The sequence below is a fragment of the Jatropha curcas genome, chromosome 7 (assembly GCF_041381405.1).
Source record: "Jatropha curcas cultivar XTBG-Jc1 chromosome 7, XTBG_Jcur_1.0, whole genome shotgun sequence".
Classification (NCBI taxonomy): Eukaryota; Viridiplantae; Streptophyta; class Magnoliopsida; order Malpighiales; family Euphorbiaceae; genus Jatropha; species Jatropha curcas.
The window spans coordinates 25,562,338-25,579,133 of NC_143157.1; the positions used below are offsets into that span (position 1 = coordinate 25,562,338).

The following is a 16,796-nucleotide window of genomic DNA, read 5'->3' on the forward strand; positions in this document are numbered from 1 at the left end:
TTTTTCTTTGAAATATCCAAACATTATAACATATTGAACACTCAATCTCTTATTTAAAGGAGCTAAATGCTTTCTACTTAGGTTTATAATTTTATAATTGGACTATATATATGTATATTGCAAGTTTTATTTATTTATTTATTTTTTCAATTCTCTCGGTCTCTCTTGTTCTTAAATCTTATTACATATTACGATCTTAGAACCTTCAGCTACAACATTCTTTAGATGCTTTATCAACTTTCTTAACATTCTTGGAATGCTTATATGGATACATTAACATAATAAAATTTTAGAGAACTAGGTTCAAAAAAAAAAAAAAAAATTAAAGAACCAAAAAAAGACATAGCAAGTAAAAATTGTGTATACAATAATATTTGTGTATGTGTTTCTATATATATATAAAGCTAATTCTTCCTTTTCTTAAACTTGAACCATGAAAAGCATGTTGCCTACCAACCAAAGTCCATCCTCAATAAATACTTAGGCATTTGGTTTATTACAGTTAATTCATTTAAATTGCAGGTTTTCTTGATTCATCACCCACAAATATAAACTCTCCATTTTCATCAAGTTTTGGGTAGTTTATGTCTTGGAATATGGAAAACAGACAAGAAGATGAAATTGAAGACATGTCACTGTCTCCTCCAACAATGGGGTCTATGCATATTGCAGGGAGCACTGGCTTTGGTCACAACATAGAGTTTATGTCTCAAGCATACCTTAGAAATAGGTATTCAGAGATTGATATAGGAGATGACAGCTTGAATATGGTTATAGATGCCCCTCTTCCCATATTTCTCAAGGTATAATTAATGCTTAACGTTTTCTACAGAGAAAGCTCATACACACTTTGTCTATTTCATTTCCGATGCTCTATTTTGCAGTTTGAAGATGTGGTATATAAAGCGAGGAACAGCCAAGCTTTCTCTGCAAATCCTGTGAAGGCAGTAGTGTCGAAGGTATCTTCACAGCTGAGCTTGGAGCAAGATAACTACAAGAAAATTTTGAAAGGTATAACAGGAAGCATTGGTCCTGGTGAAATCCTTGCTCTAATGGGTCCTTCTGGTAGTGGTAAAACAACCCTGCTGAAAATAATTGGAGGACGATTGACAGATAATGTTGAAGGAAGGATAACTTACAATGAAATTCCTTATAATGCATCTGTTAAGAGAAGGTTAGTCCAAGTTTAAAGAAAATTATATCCTGATTTTTCATTAAAAAACATTACTTTAAAAACAAATTGTGCACAGGATTGGATTTGTGACACAAGATGATGTGCTATTCCCACAACTTACAGTGGAAGAAACTTTAGTCTATTCTGCATTTTTAAGACTTCCTGGAAACATGAGCCCACAACAGAAATATGCTAGAGTAGAGATCATTATAAAGGAGCTAGGCCTTGAAAGGTATTGTTTTTTCTTGTGGCTAATTTTCGTCTAACTGGGTTTGAACTTGCTGTCTCACAATCCTGAAGATAATTGCTGGAGCCACTGAGATAAAGCTCGAGTGGTTATATATTTCATGCCTTTATAGTGTTACCAAATTTCTTCTGTATCTATATACAGATGTCGACAGACGAGAGTTGGAGGAGGATTCATTAAGGGAATATCAGGAGGAGAAAGGAAAAGAACTAGCATTGGCTATGAAATTCTCGTTGATCCTTCATTATTATTGCTTGATGAACCAACTTCAGGTTTAGATTCAACTTCAGCAAATAGACTCCTTGAGGTTCTTCAAGGACTAGCTAAGGTATGCATTTCCATTTCATTTTCATGAATATTACATAACAATTTAAGTTCCTAATTTCTTTTTACTTCAACTGAAAATCCTTGTCTGAAGGGAGGAAGGACAATAATTACGACAATCCATCAGCCTTCGAGTAGAATGTTCCACATGTTTGACAAGCTTCTGCTAATATCAGAAGGCTATCCTGTTTATTATGGGAAAGCAAGAGATTGTATGGATTATTTTTCTTCTTTAAGATTTATCCCAGAAATTGCCATGAACCCTGCAGAATTCTTGCTCGATTTAGCAACCGGACAAGTAAATGATGTAAGTGTGCCTCATGATTTATCAGCATCTCCTGGAGCTCCTGATTCTGATAAAGCAGTAATCAAAGTGAGAAAATTATAACTCATGAACTCTTTTTTTAACAAAACATTGCATATATATCTTCCTGTCTCTTTCATATTTCTTTACGTATTGTATTATTAGTACCTTCAACTCAAATACAAAACTCAGCTGGAGCCAAGAGAGAAAGAAGAGAATCATCGGTGCTCAAAGGCGCCTGAACATCTGCAATCTGCAATCCAAGTCAAGAAAGATTGGACATTAAGTTGGCAAGCACAGTTTATGATATTACTAAAAAGAACATATAAAGAGAGGTGTAGAGATTATTTTGATAAGCTAAGATTAGCTCAAGCTCTTGGTGTTGCAGTCTTGCTAGGCCTTATTTGGTGGAAATCCCAAACACGAACTGAGGCTCAACTTAGAGACCAAGTAAACTTCTTGATCAACTTCATTTTATGACACATCAACGAATGTAATATATAAACTATGATATCTAAATTTCAGGTTGGTTTAATATTCTACATTTGCATTTTCTGGACATCATCATCGATCTTCGGAGCAGTATATGTTTTTCCATTTGAGAAGATTTATTTGGTGAAGGAAAGAAAAGCAGACATGTATAGATTAAGTGTGTACTATGTTTGTAGCACTATCTGTGACATGATGGCTCATGTACTCTATCCTGCAATTTTCATGGTCATACTGTATTTCATGGCTGGGTTTAAGAGGACAGTTCCTTGCTTCTTCTTCACATTGTTTACTATTCAATTGATAGCAATTACAAGCCAGGTAAGTAGAAAACAAATTGAAGTTAAATCAATGCTGGGTTTTTATTATTTATTCGAGAAATTTAAAGAAATTTGTTTATTTTTGTGTAAGAAAAGGGCGCAGGAGAGCTATTTGGAGCTGCAAGTTTGAGCATAAAAAGAGCTGGGATGTGTGCTTCTTTGTTTTTAATGTTGTTTCTTCTCACTGGAGGTTACTATGTTCAGGTAAGGATCTATTTGGCATTGTTGTTTTAACTACCATTCAGGAAAAATATTATACTATAAAATATGTTAATTAGAGACCATAAATTTTTTTTTTTTTTTCTGTTGCAGCACATACCAAAATTTATGCAATGGTTGAAGTACATTTCTTTCATATACTATGGGTTTAGGCTTCTATTGAAAGTGCAATATGATGGTGATGAATTATTTGAGTGTGGAAGCAAAGAAGGATGTAGACCTCTACAGAGTTCACCTTCTTTTGATACAGTGAACTTGAAAGGTGGACTCCAAGAAGTTTGGGTGCTATTAGCCATGGCTCTAGGATTCAGAATCATTGCATATTTTTGCCTTGGCAGGAGGATTAAAATATGCCATCTTTGAGTATATATGGTCCTTGCAGTGTTTAAGCCCAACGTAGTCGGAGTGAATTTTCGGATATCAGTGGTTATAAACCAAAAAAAGTATACCATCTTTGAGTGTATATATACTTATTAAATAAAGGGAGGGATCCTAGATCCATTAATTTATTAAAGAATTCTTTTTTTTAAACGAATTTTTTTTATTTCGTCTCATTTAATTTTTGAAATTTTTTCGACTCTTTCATGTGTTCTTAAATCCACCGTAGATTCAAATTAAACCTCATCCATAATTTATTGAAGAATAAGAGAAAGCAAAACAATATCATCATATAAAATTATCTATTTAGGAAAGTTACATATCAATCAAATTAGTTGGCTTAATTATTGAGTTAATTATTTTTCTTTTTTTAATTATTTTTTGAAAAAAAGTTGTCATGCTTAATAAAAGGAAGACAAAAGGTTACAAAGAATAGAATCAAAACAATTCAACAATTACAAATAAATTCAATTTTCTTAGAGAATCAAATGGTTGGTTTGATTGGTAGATATTTTTCTCATGAATATGCTAATTTTTAGGTTGTCTAACTACAATTAAAAGGAAAACAATAATGTACTTGAACTCTTGCTTTCAAAAAAAAAATAATGTACTTGAACTCTAAAAGTGTTGAATTATAGAGGAAGTGAAAAAAAGAAAAAGAAGGGAAATGAAATTATTGGCGCAGAGCTGCCTTGAAAAAGAAAGACATACTGTGCAACTTTAACATCCAGCATCTTTTTAACATTTTTCTATTCAATTCAGCATTCTTCACATTTCCTATAATGGCTAACATATCCCTTTATGGCACCCACGTTTTTTTTATTATTTAAGTATATGTTTTGCTATTAAAGTTCAGTGTGCACAGATTTGAATCTTCTTCCCTGATACTCAAACGAAAAGAAATGATGACTTAGATTTTAATTTGTTAATTAATTAACTCCCATATAAATGAAATTTTATAATTATATATCTTTTTGAAAATTCAATCAATTATAGTTAAATGCCGATCTTCTCGAAACTTTTAAATTGGTTTCATATTAACTGAATGTTAGTATGTACGCCTTTCTCTTAACTTGCAAAGAAAAATGCAGAACATAAAACAATGAATTCAAAGTTTGGTCGAGTTAATAAATGGATAGAACCCTACAATTTCAATTATAAGGAAATTGACGAAAGCTTGACAACGCCGGGTGGAGGTAAAAAGCCTACTGGTCATGAACTTCTTTTTTTGGAGAAGAAGCAACGAAGGTATATGGGGAATAATCCTAGGCTATTAGGGGAAGGTGAATCTCATTGATCAAATAGAGATTAAAATTACAAGTAATATGTTAACAATTCACACACAATTTCAATTTATAAGGAAATCATGAATTAAATTATATGAAATAGGTCTTTCTTAAATTTGATAACTTTCAAACTCAAGTATATCCAAGGAAAATTTTTATCTATAGCTAAAGAAGAATTTTTGAAAAAAAATATTACTGTTTTATTTTTTTTATCATTGTATGGTGAACAGGTGGAGATAGATCCATGCAATGGACATAAATATCCCTGTATCCACGTCATCCACCAGGACCAATTGCAAGCATAGGTAATGTCATTTTAGTCAATAGATATCTGTGTTCAAGGACTTCCCTCTTAATATGAAAAAAAAAAGAAAAAAAGAAAAAAAACAAACTGTCTTCCATGTCCCACATAAAAGGTTCATTCCTCTGGTTACTGGTTCTCTCCCATCATCAATCAACCAGCATAATCTAAATATAGTCAAAAAAGTCACTGACACCACAATTTATCTTTGCAGTTTCTTTCTCTACCATTCGCATAACAGAATAAAATCCACAGCTTCTTTACACACTGAGAAATAATTTCCCCAAACCTTTCATTTTATCTGTTCCCAATCGTAAGTATTCCATTGGCGAGTCTCTCTTGACTCTCTCTCTCTCTCTCTCTCTCTCTCTCTCTCTCTGTGCTTCACATGCACGGAGTATAGTAATATAATATCCAATCTTTCTGTAACTAACATAGCAGAGGCTTCTTGTCAACCCAAGATTTATTCCTCCTCCTTCTCTTTGTATTACAATGGAGTTAGTCCCCTATGGAGACCCTAATTCAAAGCCAGAATCTTCAACTCTTCCGTGGCAGGACATGTTCAGATCCGGTTCATTTCGCAAACCCACTACCACAAATCCGCCCAAACCGCCTTCAAATACATCCACCGAGCCACCACAATCGTCAGACTCAGATAAAAAAACTACCTTTTCTGGTGATCCTCAGGTACGCCTTGCTCTTTACATAGCCATGGCTCATGCGGGTCTTGCCTTCACTATTTTTATCATTTATTTCGTGGGTAAGCTTTTGCAAGAGTATTGGAGGCCTCTTCAATGGGCTATTTTGTGTTCAATTCCTTTGAGAGGAATTCAAGAGACCCTCGTTGAATTTTGGAGTGAACCTTTACAATTAGGCCTCACTGAGACTGTTCTTGCTGTTCCTGTTGCCATTTTTAAAGCTTTTGTGGGTACTCTTGTTGATTTTAAGGAGGTTCTTTTAAGGGTTTTCCTTAAAAGACCCAAAAGAGAGGATCCTAGAAGAACTAGAAGAAGTGGATTTTCAAAATTAGTTAGATGGTTAGTGTCATTTGGGGTTTTTGTGTTAGCTTATGAAAGAATTGGTGGTATTGGTTCATTATTGATTATTGGCTTGGGGTTTATGTGTAGTACCACAACGGCAGATTCTACATTTTCTGTTGTATCTTCTTTTAAGAACAATAGCTTTAAGCGTTCTGCAATTAGTGCTTTTTTTACAAGAAGGATATTGAAGAAATTGAAAACTATTGTAGCAGTTGGGTTAATTGTTGGAATGATTGTGGGGTCTTTGGTGGGGTTGATTTTTTTCTCTTATAAAATTGGTGTTGAAGGCAAAAATGCAGTTATTTCATTGAAATCACATGTGGAAGAGAATAATTATGCAGAGAGGATTGGTATTAAGCAGTGGATGGATGATAATGATGTTCCTGGAATGGTAGATAAGTACACCACTGCGTTATATGTAACAGTATCTGATCAAATAGATAGTTTGGCGGAGCAATATAATATGACTGAACTTGTCACTGGGATTAAGCATTTTGTCATTAGTTCCCCAGCTAATTCTTCTGTGGAATCATCTTCTTTGATGATCCCATCTCCATTCACACAGAAGCTTGTGAATTTAAGAACCAAAGTTAGTAATCGGCAGTGGAGTGAGATTTATACAGAATTAGATGCAATTTTCAGGGAATTGATAATCACCCAGGAGGATCTTGTTGAGAAGGCTAAAGCATTTGCTGTTCGAGGGATGGATGTGTCGCAGCGTATATTTGCTAGTAGCGCATCAGTTTTAGGCGGGGGTTTTAAGGTCATGTTCTCTGTTGGAAATTCCGTCATCTCTGGTGCAGCAGAGGTTTTCAATTTTGTGTCTCAGTCAATGGTGTTCTTTTGGGTTTTGTATTATTTAATCACATCAGAGTCTGGTGGGGTAACTGAACAAGTGATGTACATGCTTCCCATTCCAGAATCGGCAAGGGTTAGGTGTGTTGAAGTTCTTGAAGATGCTATCTCTGGAGTTCTTTTGGCTACTGCTGAAATTGCATTGTTCCAGGGATGTCTCACATGGCTGTTATTTAGACTGTATAAAATACATTTCGTATATGTATCCACTGTGCTCGCATTCCTCAGTCCACTGTTGCCCATCTTTCCACCTTGGTTTGCAACAATTCCAGCTACTTTGCAACTTGTGATGGAAAGTAGATACGTACTGGCTGTTAGCTTTTCCATTATTCACGTGCTGCTTATGGATTATGGTGCATCCGAAATTCAAGAGGATATACCAGGTTACAGTGAATATCTGACTGGGCTCAGCATTCTTGGTGGAATGACATTGTTCCCATCTGCAGTTGAGGTAGGCTCTTACTGTTTATGTCCTGGTGTGCAATTCTCAATTTACTGCTTTGAATTACACTTGTGCCAATTCATCATCGAAAACAGAGTGGTGTTTCTGTGTGTCTGTTTGCAGGCACTAAAAAGAAAATTACATAATTTGACCGACTCCTGAAGTAAAGGATGCCTAAAATAATGACAGGTTTAAATTATTTGTTGGTGGCTGGCTTAGGTTAAGAACTGAAATGATTTGACATTTCTTCTAGAAGTCAACAATTTGGTTTGAATATGCATTTGATGCTGCAATCTAGATAATTCTAAGGATTTTCAGTCCAATTTCTTAGAGAGAGAAATTTTGGTCCTGTTAAGTGCTAATAATCTTGTTTTCCACTCAAGAAGCTATGTCAATGATCACAAATTTGAAATCAGATTAGAGGAAAGTCCACTTCCAACTCCTTGGGTGACAATTTTAAGCGACTCTGATTCTAGAAACTTCCTGATACATAAGTCTTAGGTTATTAGATGGCATTTATGTACATATATTTCTTTCCAGTCCTTTTTTCTATTAAAATTTGGTCTGGATGAAGTACAGTTATGCTGATAAAAGATAAATGTGAATATCATGCATCACTTGATTTGATATTGTATGAACTATTAGTTGAGTTGTTTGAATATATTGCTTGGCAGGGAGCAATAATGGGGCCTTTGATAACTACTGTCCTGATTGGTCTTAAGGATTTATACGCTGAATTTGTATTGGGAGAACAGAAGCCGAAAAATGAATAGCGTTAGTCCGAAGCTCTTCCCTAGTCTATTTCATTTTCTTTTGTTTGCAACATGTGAAATGTTGTATATTACTTTGAGCCACTTTAAGCAAAAGCATATAATTCTCAGCCAATCTTTTCGTTTCGGCAATCTCTACCGCATGGTCTGCTCATAATCAACTATAGTTGTTTTGGTTTCTTTCTTTGTAGAAATATGTGGCTATCTTGTATTTTCTTGATTGTTGGCAGCTTATTGAGAATTAATTTGTACATTTTCCTTGTGTATTTATTGATATAAGGATTCTTGTGTTGGACGGTGATGTATTTATATGAGAATCTTGATTGTGACAAGTTTCCAAATTTGGAGTGAAATTGTAGCACCTGAACTCCTCGGATGAAGCTGTTGAACAATTCATTTATTCCAGTTTACTGAAACGTGCACTGTTGAATTTTTGGACATTTGACATGACATAACATATGAGTAACGATTTCATTAATAATGCAGCCTCTGGATTAAGACCACCATTTTATATTCCTCACATCGAGGAGCAAGCAAATTTATTATTCCAAAGGCAATTGGGATCATAACAATAGGAAATCCAGGGACTGACCAACTTCCAGTTGCAACTTGGTGATAGCCCCATGAAAGTTGCTTTCCTAGAAAGAATCGATACCTGGTTTACCGGAATGGAAAAGGGCAAAGCACAGACACGCTTGTGGATGCAACTGAAGACTAGAGCATTATTATATTTCATATAATCATGTTGCTCACGTAACAATCAATATAAGAGAAAATGTTGACTTTAATTGTGCAAGGTAGAGAGAGAAATCAATGACTCCAGGAATCAATCAAAAGCATAGTAAAGTGCCTGGAAGTTTCATTGATAAACGATTTCTCATATCTGTATTTATATTTGACAAGACCAAACATAGAATCAGCATAAAGGAACTCTTAATTCTAAAATACATTAATTCAAACCATCAAATTTAATTGTTACTCTTCAACAGATCCATGATAAAAATTCAGAATTATCCTTAAATTTCATTGTAACTTTTCAGCGTACACTTAAAGGATTTTATTAGCCAAATTATTTCATATATTTCTGCAGGAATTTTCTGTGGAAGTCATTTCTGATGGTGTCATTGATGAAGCGTTTAGGAGTTTTAGTTTCACCCCGAGCCTGATTCTTGAATACAACATCATCATCCCACCTGAGACAATGAAGTCATAGAAAGAATTTGGGTATTATTGCACTGGAATGGCGCATCAAAGTCCAGCAATAAAAGAAAATTTAACTTGCTTCTAGAACCAATTGGAATTTAGGTATTCCAGTTGCTTACCTTCTTTTTACGCTAAAAGATGTTGGATTATTCAGCAATGGATTTCCTCTGAGAAGCTGCTCTTCCTTGACTTTCAGCTCTTCGGCTGCCCGTAGTTGTTCCTACAAAAATCATGAACATTAACCAGTGGTCAGATAACGAAAGCCACTGGCTAATTAACAGCAAAATTCTTCTAACTTAGAACAAAACATTCAGGCCTTAGATTTTCCATTAGTGCAGTATAATTTGACTAACAATCATCCATTACTTCCAATCAGTTAGTTTTACCTGCCGCAGCTTCTCCTCTGCTCTTTCCTTCTTTATTCTTTCAAGCTCAGCCATAAGAGCTTCTGTATCATCTTCTTCATCATCATCGTCTTCGTCATCATCGCTAAAGCAAAAAATTAAGGTAGTGTGTTATGCTAATATATTCAAATTGAAAAGTCAATTGGGAAACAGATGATTAGTAACTTTTAATTTAACAAGCTTTGCAGAATGTGGATAAAGGTTTATAGTATAAATCTCAAAGATGGTTTTCCTCAGCTATAGATAGTCCAAATGATACTTATTAAACAGGTAATGTAAGATGTTGTGATTGTGAATGACTCCCACATCAAAACCACATGATCAATGAATAGGTGACGACATACACAATAACAGCAAAAATTCCTATATTTTAACAAATTCTCAAAACCGAGTGATTAATGAATAGGTAACCACATGCACAATAACAGCAAAAACTGGAAGCTACAAAGAAGTGGAAGACCACAGAACTAGAAAAACTGGAAAATGTAATAATATGTATAAATAGATGTAGAAAATATTACTTGGAGCATTATAAACCATTAAAGAGGAGGAAATAGTTGGCTAACTTCACTAATGAAGCAATCGCTAATTAAGTGTAATTTGGATTTATCAAGCAAGAGTAATAACCTCTCATTGTCATTGTTGACTTCCACATCAGAATCATCGGCATCCACAGTACGTGGCATTATACGGTCCTCAGTGTCCCTCTTATTCCCTATAAATTGTTTGGGTAGTTAGTTAAGTGATCATAGAACTTGCTTAGTTTATATATAAATGGGAACAGTAACCAGTCAGCAAGGATGCTCACCTTCCAAGAGAAGTTGATTACTCTTTCTACTGTCTCTATCATCTACCATAGATAAAATTTCAATAAGAAAGCAAAAATAGCAAACTGTATAGCCACCACCAAAATGTAAAGATGAATTCAGGATACCATACAAAAGATATGTTACCATTATAAGACTTATCCTTCGATGAGAAATGTCTCCTTTCACGCTCTTCCAGCTCATCACGGAGGTTCCTCTTCTGCAATTCCTCTTGTGTGTCTTGCCCTTCCTTTCTGTAATGCATTCATAGGAGTCAAAAATAAATTCACAACAAAAATCAGACATAGAAGCACTACTATGCATATGAATGCGACGACGAGGTATATAGTTTATACGAGGAACAAACACTTGGATAATGGAACCTCATTTCATGTGCAAACAGATATATAGATGTAGATGCATTATAAAGAATGAAAAGACAAGTCAATTTATAGATGATAATAGATGTAGGCATAAGCAACATTTTATTGAAGTAAGCACAGATACACGCACATGCGGCGTAGAGAGAGAGAGAGAGAGAGAGAGAGAGAGAGAGAGAGAGAGAGAGAGCAACTTTAACTGAGCAAATTAATCATGTTGTAAAATTCGCACCACCACTAGATACCTGTTGTACAACATCTTCCAGCTATATAAGCCATAGACCATCATAACTACTACACTTTAAGAATGTTTCTTCATATCTCCAAGTAACTTTTTTATCCACATAGAGGGTCAAACGCCATTTACGAAATTACCCATAGATCCATAGGGAAGGTGCATGCCACTTACACCATTAGCAAAGCAATCTACTAGGTCCTACCCAAGTTCTTGTATTGCACAAATAAGAAACTATCAGATAGGAAAAGGAAACTAGCAGATTCATCTTGTGACAAGTTCAGTTAGCACTAATCCTTGAGTAACAAGCTCAGAATCAAAAAGTTAATGCTGTTTGAAAACAAATTCCAAGCACGCTTAACAACATAAATTGTTGGTGGTGAAAGGTGAAAAGTACCCACCTAGGTTTTAGATTAGTATGAGCAGCAAGGTCCCTGGACGAGTACTTCTGAGAAGGACCGAAAATGCGAGTACCACCTTGTTCATTACCACCTTTTGCTGGTGCCCATGTGGGTCTAGCTGCAGTAGTCATTGTTTCTAATTATCCTTCAATTGCCTACAAAAACAGATTCTTTACTTCAACAATTTCATAGTAACATATGTTAATCCCAATATCTAACAATCCATTTCACCAGCTAAGGAAAAACACTTACCTGCTTTTAAATTTAGGACGAAAAAAAAAAAAAAACAAACAAAGAGAGAACAATTTAGACTAATAACAGCCTTTTCTTTTCGTTTTCAGGCTTTTTTTCATCAACCAAACAGAAAAAAGATAATTTAAAAACACCGAGCCTAAAAACAAATATTAGGTTTTAAGTAGCATAATCGAGGCAAACCTAATTCAGAGATTTTTATTCAATTAAACAACAGATACCCACATATAATACGAATTAAAGAAATTACGAACATACCTTTAATTCAGTTCTTCAAATTTGGCTCGATCAAGGTTTTCTGTGTGTTTGATATCCCGCTAACGGAAGGGGAAAGAGAAGAACGGAAAACAGGATAAACAGAGAGGATCATAAAAGAGAGCTGGAGTCGGTTCGTATAATGGGCCTTTTGGTTCGTTTCTGTTCAAGTTTTAGCCCATCGAGTTTGAAGAGCCCAGTAAGGAATCTATAGAAACAATTTGCCTAGACCGGGTCAAGGTAAGTTTTTCCGTTCTATTATATTTTTATTATTTCAATTTATTTTTTTTTTATTTTTGTATATCAAGCATATTTAAAGGAGTGAATAATTAGAGACAAACAGATGATGGGGTTGGCTCATCGTGCACCAAGTTAGTACAAATAAGTCATTTTCTCTAATTATTTAAATTATTATTTTTTTATTAAAATTGAAGATATCGCAATAATTGATATAATTTATAAGTTATTCTTTTAAAATAAATAAATATCTTTGGATGAACTATTTTTAAATGAAAAAGAGAACCAAATTTACTCATTTTGATCTTAGTAGTCAAGAAGAAATAAGTTCTAACATTATATTAGAAATCCAAACTAACTTCAAACTTTATAGATGGATTGGTTTAATGAAATTTACGTGATTGAATTTTAAACATTTCATGAATTTATTAAATTCCTCTATTTGTGTGTATATATATTTTTTCATTTCAAATGTAGGATTTCTAAAATTTATTATTTTTTATTAATGATGGAATTTAAACCACTTAATTTTCTTGATCGATAATATACTTAAAAATTTCATGGATTTCACATTTTATAAATCCAAATTAGACATCGGAGTAAGAGGGGTAATAGGTTATAAAAAGGTTTCGTGGTTTTTCCACAAACAATATAAAATAGAGAAATTAAGTTTAAAAGAACGTTGGTCCAGTTGATTTGTATAATTTTTGTTAAGAAATCAGTAAATCAAACCGCTCAAACCTTAGTTAGAATAAATAATTATTTAATTGGTTTATTAGATTAATGCTCTTGTCCTCCATGTCTCTTAGTTGACATTAAATTATCAATAAAGCTATCATTCTTCACATGATATAAGTTTTTAAGATTGTCTTAAAATTAATTGAAAGCTTAGATTACTTGTGCAATATTATTGAGCGTAAGCAAGACTGAGATTATATACATATAGTTTTTTTTTTTTAAACCACCGATATTCGGACAATAATTATTAGGGGCCGACTAAATCTAACTCGGGTTTAGTCACAATTAAGATTTTTTCAATCTGAAAATTTTTTCCATATGTTCAGTCTGCTTAGTAGTTTTCTTTTTAATATACAAAGAACTAAGGACAAGGTTTTGTCAAAACCTCACTTATCATCCAATTGAGCATAAAAATTGTCTAAGATTTCATATTATACGCAACCATCACATTATATCATATCCAATAATACATGTAGAAAAATGACCGTTTTCTTACACAAGGCATGGAGAATCCCAGATAAAATAATACGTGGCATTTTACAATTGGTCAAAATGTTCAATACAAATCTATTGAAGTAACATAGATTTCTTTCTTTTTTTTTTTTTTTTTTTTTTAATAATGGAATTTTCCATGTTCATATTGTCTTAAACATGGTGCATTAAAATCATCACACGTTGCAATTGAATGGTCAAATACAAGTCAATTAAGGAAACATGAGAGTAAAGTATATTTTATTTTACTAAGAATCTTCCTTTCTAGTATATTTTGATTTTGATGTATACATAACTTAGTCAGCAATGTGACTCCGCATTAGAATCTGGCAATTTATAGTTTTTGCCGTTTGAGCAGTTGAAAATTGAAATTGACTTGTAATTTCAATTTTTTTATAATTTTCAATATTGATTATTGACTAATAGGGATTAATGTATAATCTATTAAAGGTAATTTTTTTATTTTTATATTTATTAAATACATTATATTATAATGAAAATCTATAGTCTTTTCAGAAGAGATATATTTTACATCCCAGAGGGGCTATAATTGAAGATACCATTATTTCTAGTACAGAAGTTCCTATAAAAATGGGAAATGCCCAAAACGTCGTGAGACAGTTCGGTCCATATCCGGTGTGGGCATTAGAGCATTGAGAGGACATTTCCCTAGTACGAGAGGACCGGGAAGGACGCACCTCTGGTGGCCAGTCGATCCCTAATCTCTCTATGTTTGAGTGGCCTATAGGAGAGAGGTTCACCGGTTATACCACTGTAGGGCCCAATCATCTTATTAAAATAAAATAAGAATATGAAGCTGACAAGACAATGATTTCTACCAGAATGCCTCCGCGGACGGGCAGCGTGCGGAATTCTTGGTATTGCACAGTCGGTCCAGCATGAGTAGATCCAGTAAATATTTCTCAGAACATGGAGTGTGAATCAAACCCATGTTTGTTTATACGTATATCTATAATCTATAACTATAATCCTACTAAATTTATGAATCGGAAAAAACATCTTTGAGGTAATTTAATTTGATTGTTTATATTGTTTTTCTATTCTTTTTAATCTAAATTCAATTAGATAAAAAATAATATATGATTTTTATTAAATACGGTAAGAAAATAATATAAGAATTCAATTTGGTTTGTTATTGATGTTTAATTTTAGATTTAAATTTTATTGGTTGAATAAAAATAAGAAATTATGTTATACATTAAATATGGTAAGGATATAATTATATTTGTTATTGGTTTTTTATTTAATTATTTTTAGATTTATGACAGCAAATTTGTAATCAAAAATAAAAATATTTAAAGTTTCTATTATGACAACTATAGTGGAAGTTATGAAGAATTTGACTACAATACTAATTGGCATTGAATCCCATTGGTTCTATATTTCATACTTAAATCAAATAATTATCATATTTTAAATCTAAATTCTATTAGCTAAAAAATTAATAAGATTAGCTAAAAAAAAAGAAATTATATTATACATTAGCATATGATATTTATTAAAAATTGTGAAGATATAATATTGCATTTTATTGTCGGTGTTTAATTTAAAATTAAAATTATATTTGCTAATAAATTCAATAAAAAACTAAATTATATATTAAATAAGGTCACAAACATAATACACGATTTAAATTTGGTTTATTATTAATATTTAATTTGATTTAAAATAGTCAAATTTTTGAATTTGTTTCATTATTAAATATCTAAGATTTAAAGGAGCAATTTTGCTAACTTAAAAAAAAAAAAAGAATCATATATGACCGGAAAAATAGAAGAAATTATATTATATGATTAAATATGATAACCACATAATATAAGAACTTGATTTTGATTTATTAATTTGAATTAAATAAATAAAAAATTTTAGATTTAGTATTAAATTTTTTAGATTGTAGTGGTAAATGTTTAATTAAAAAAATACAATTTAAAAATCTAAAAATAAACTAAAAAGAAAAAAAGATTTTCACGTAACCTCTTAGAAATTAATGCATATGCGTGTTAATAATTAATATTCAACCTTCTTTTTTTTTTGGGTAGAATATTCAACCCTTTATTTTGTAATAAAAGAAAAAATCTAGTCTGGCCATCCTTTCACGACAAGACGTTTGTACCGATCTAGAAGAAATAGAAAAAAGGTCCAAACTGAATTTCAGATACATAAGCTTTATAAAATTCAATATATTATATAAAATGCATAATACATCAAACGGAAGATTGACATTTGTAACGACAATCAAAATCTAATTGTCTTTATTAATTATTTTTAAAAATATATAATTTGATTACGGAATGAATCAAGAGATACTGCCTTGAATGACCATCTTAATTGAAATAATCTTTCAACCGAATTCCTCATTCACAAACAAAGTAAGCTTCTTCTTGTTTTAAAATAATTATAATGCTACCCAATATCAATTTGATCAAATTGTGCTTCCTTTAAGAATGGGAAATTCATAATTTTTACAAAATTTGCCAAAAAATTAGTTATTCGCTGCTCCCTCGATACAAAATATTAATCGTTTAAATTTTTTGCACAAAGATTAATAAAGTAATTAAATTTTTTAAATTATAAAAAAATAGAAATAATTTGATCAAATTACCTTTCATCTCAAAATCAAAAGTAATTTGTGAAAATAGTTATTATATCTAATATAAATAAAAGTAATATTGAAAAAAATATAATTTATTACTCTTAAATTACTTAAAACGATTTATGTTTTAGGACAAAATAATCTCTAGAAATGACTTATATTTAAAGAGACTAATAATCAATTAAAAGTCAAAAACTCAGTAAATCGATGAAAATTTCTGCGGTGCGATAGAGAGTACTCAACCCATCCTCGACATCCTTAAAGAACATTACCAAACTAATCGAATCATACCTGATCCATTTCTCAAGTTATATATATATATATATATATATATATATATATATATATATATATATATATATATATATATATATATGAAGAAAACTAACAAAATTTTTTATCATGACTAATTAATATTAATAAAATGGTCACATTATCTGGACATTGACTTGGATGATATACTAAGCATATCATACACTTGCCAAAAGGTAGCCCCACAAAAGGAGGAAAATGTGTCCATAATGCAAAGCAATTAAATAACAAACAAAGAGGGGCCAATGGGCCATGATATGGTGAGATGAGAACGGCTCTGTTGGATTAGGTGGCCAACCTCCCACCATTGAATCAAAA

The 16,796-nt window shown here is 32.3% G+C and overlaps 3 protein-coding genes across 5 annotated transcripts; 2 read left to right on the forward strand and 1 right to left on the reverse strand.

The window, feature by feature from the left end:
* Nucleotides 1–221: 221 nt before the first annotated feature.
* On the forward strand, nucleotides 222–3,594 carry ABCG26 (ABC-2 type transporter family protein). 3 transcript variants are annotated; one of them, XR_002284241.3, is made up of 9 exons: nucleotides 222–803; nucleotides 885–1,174; nucleotides 1,251–1,406; nucleotides 1,566–1,749; nucleotides 1,840–2,118; nucleotides 2,215–2,499; nucleotides 2,575–2,859; nucleotides 2,950–3,062; nucleotides 3,171–3,306. XR_002284241.3 is itself a non-coding variant. In XM_089723657.1 (9 exons), exons 1-9 carry the CDS (start codon nucleotides 585–587, stop codon nucleotides 3,438–3,440), a joined length of 2,049 nt encoding a protein of 682 aa, XP_089579783.1. In that variant the 5' UTR covers nucleotides 226–584; the 3' UTR covers nucleotides 3,441–3,594. The 3 variants fall into 3 exon arrangements, 2 of the variants coding, with proteins under 2 accessions (XP_089579783.1, XP_012071074.2); XM_089723657.1 differs by having other exon boundaries at nucleotides 226–803; nucleotides 2,242–2,499; nucleotides 2,955–3,062; nucleotides 3,171–3,594; XM_012215684.4 differs by having other exon boundaries at nucleotides 230–803; nucleotides 2,955–3,062; nucleotides 3,171–3,594.
* A 1,588-nt stretch (nucleotides 3,595–5,182) lies between these two features.
* LOC105633132 (transmembrane protein C9orf5 protein) lies at nucleotides 5,183–8,328 on the forward strand. The gene is made up of 2 exons (XM_012215685.4): nucleotides 5,183–7,388; nucleotides 8,054–8,328. The coding sequence occupies exons 1-2, from the start codon at nucleotides 5,535–5,537 to the stop codon at nucleotides 8,150–8,152; spliced, it is 1,953 nt and encodes a 650-aa protein (XP_012071075.1). The 5' UTR covers nucleotides 5,183–5,534; the 3' UTR covers nucleotides 8,153–8,328.
* A 743-nt stretch (nucleotides 8,329–9,071) lies between these two features.
* Nucleotides 9,072–12,228, reverse strand: EMB2769 (Cwf15 / Cwc15 cell cycle control family protein). Its single transcript, XM_012215686.4, has 8 exons — nucleotides 12,089–12,228; nucleotides 11,579–11,733; nucleotides 10,710–10,816; nucleotides 10,565–10,606; nucleotides 10,384–10,471; nucleotides 9,739–9,841; nucleotides 9,472–9,572; nucleotides 9,072–9,342 (listed from the first exon to the last, which is right to left on the reverse strand). Exons 2-8 carry the CDS (start codon nucleotides 11,707–11,709, stop codon nucleotides 9,219–9,221), a joined length of 696 nt encoding a protein of 231 aa, XP_012071076.1. The 5' UTR covers nucleotides 11,710–11,733; nucleotides 12,089–12,228; the 3' UTR covers nucleotides 9,072–9,218.
* Nucleotides 12,229–16,796: the final 4,568 nt, after the last annotated feature.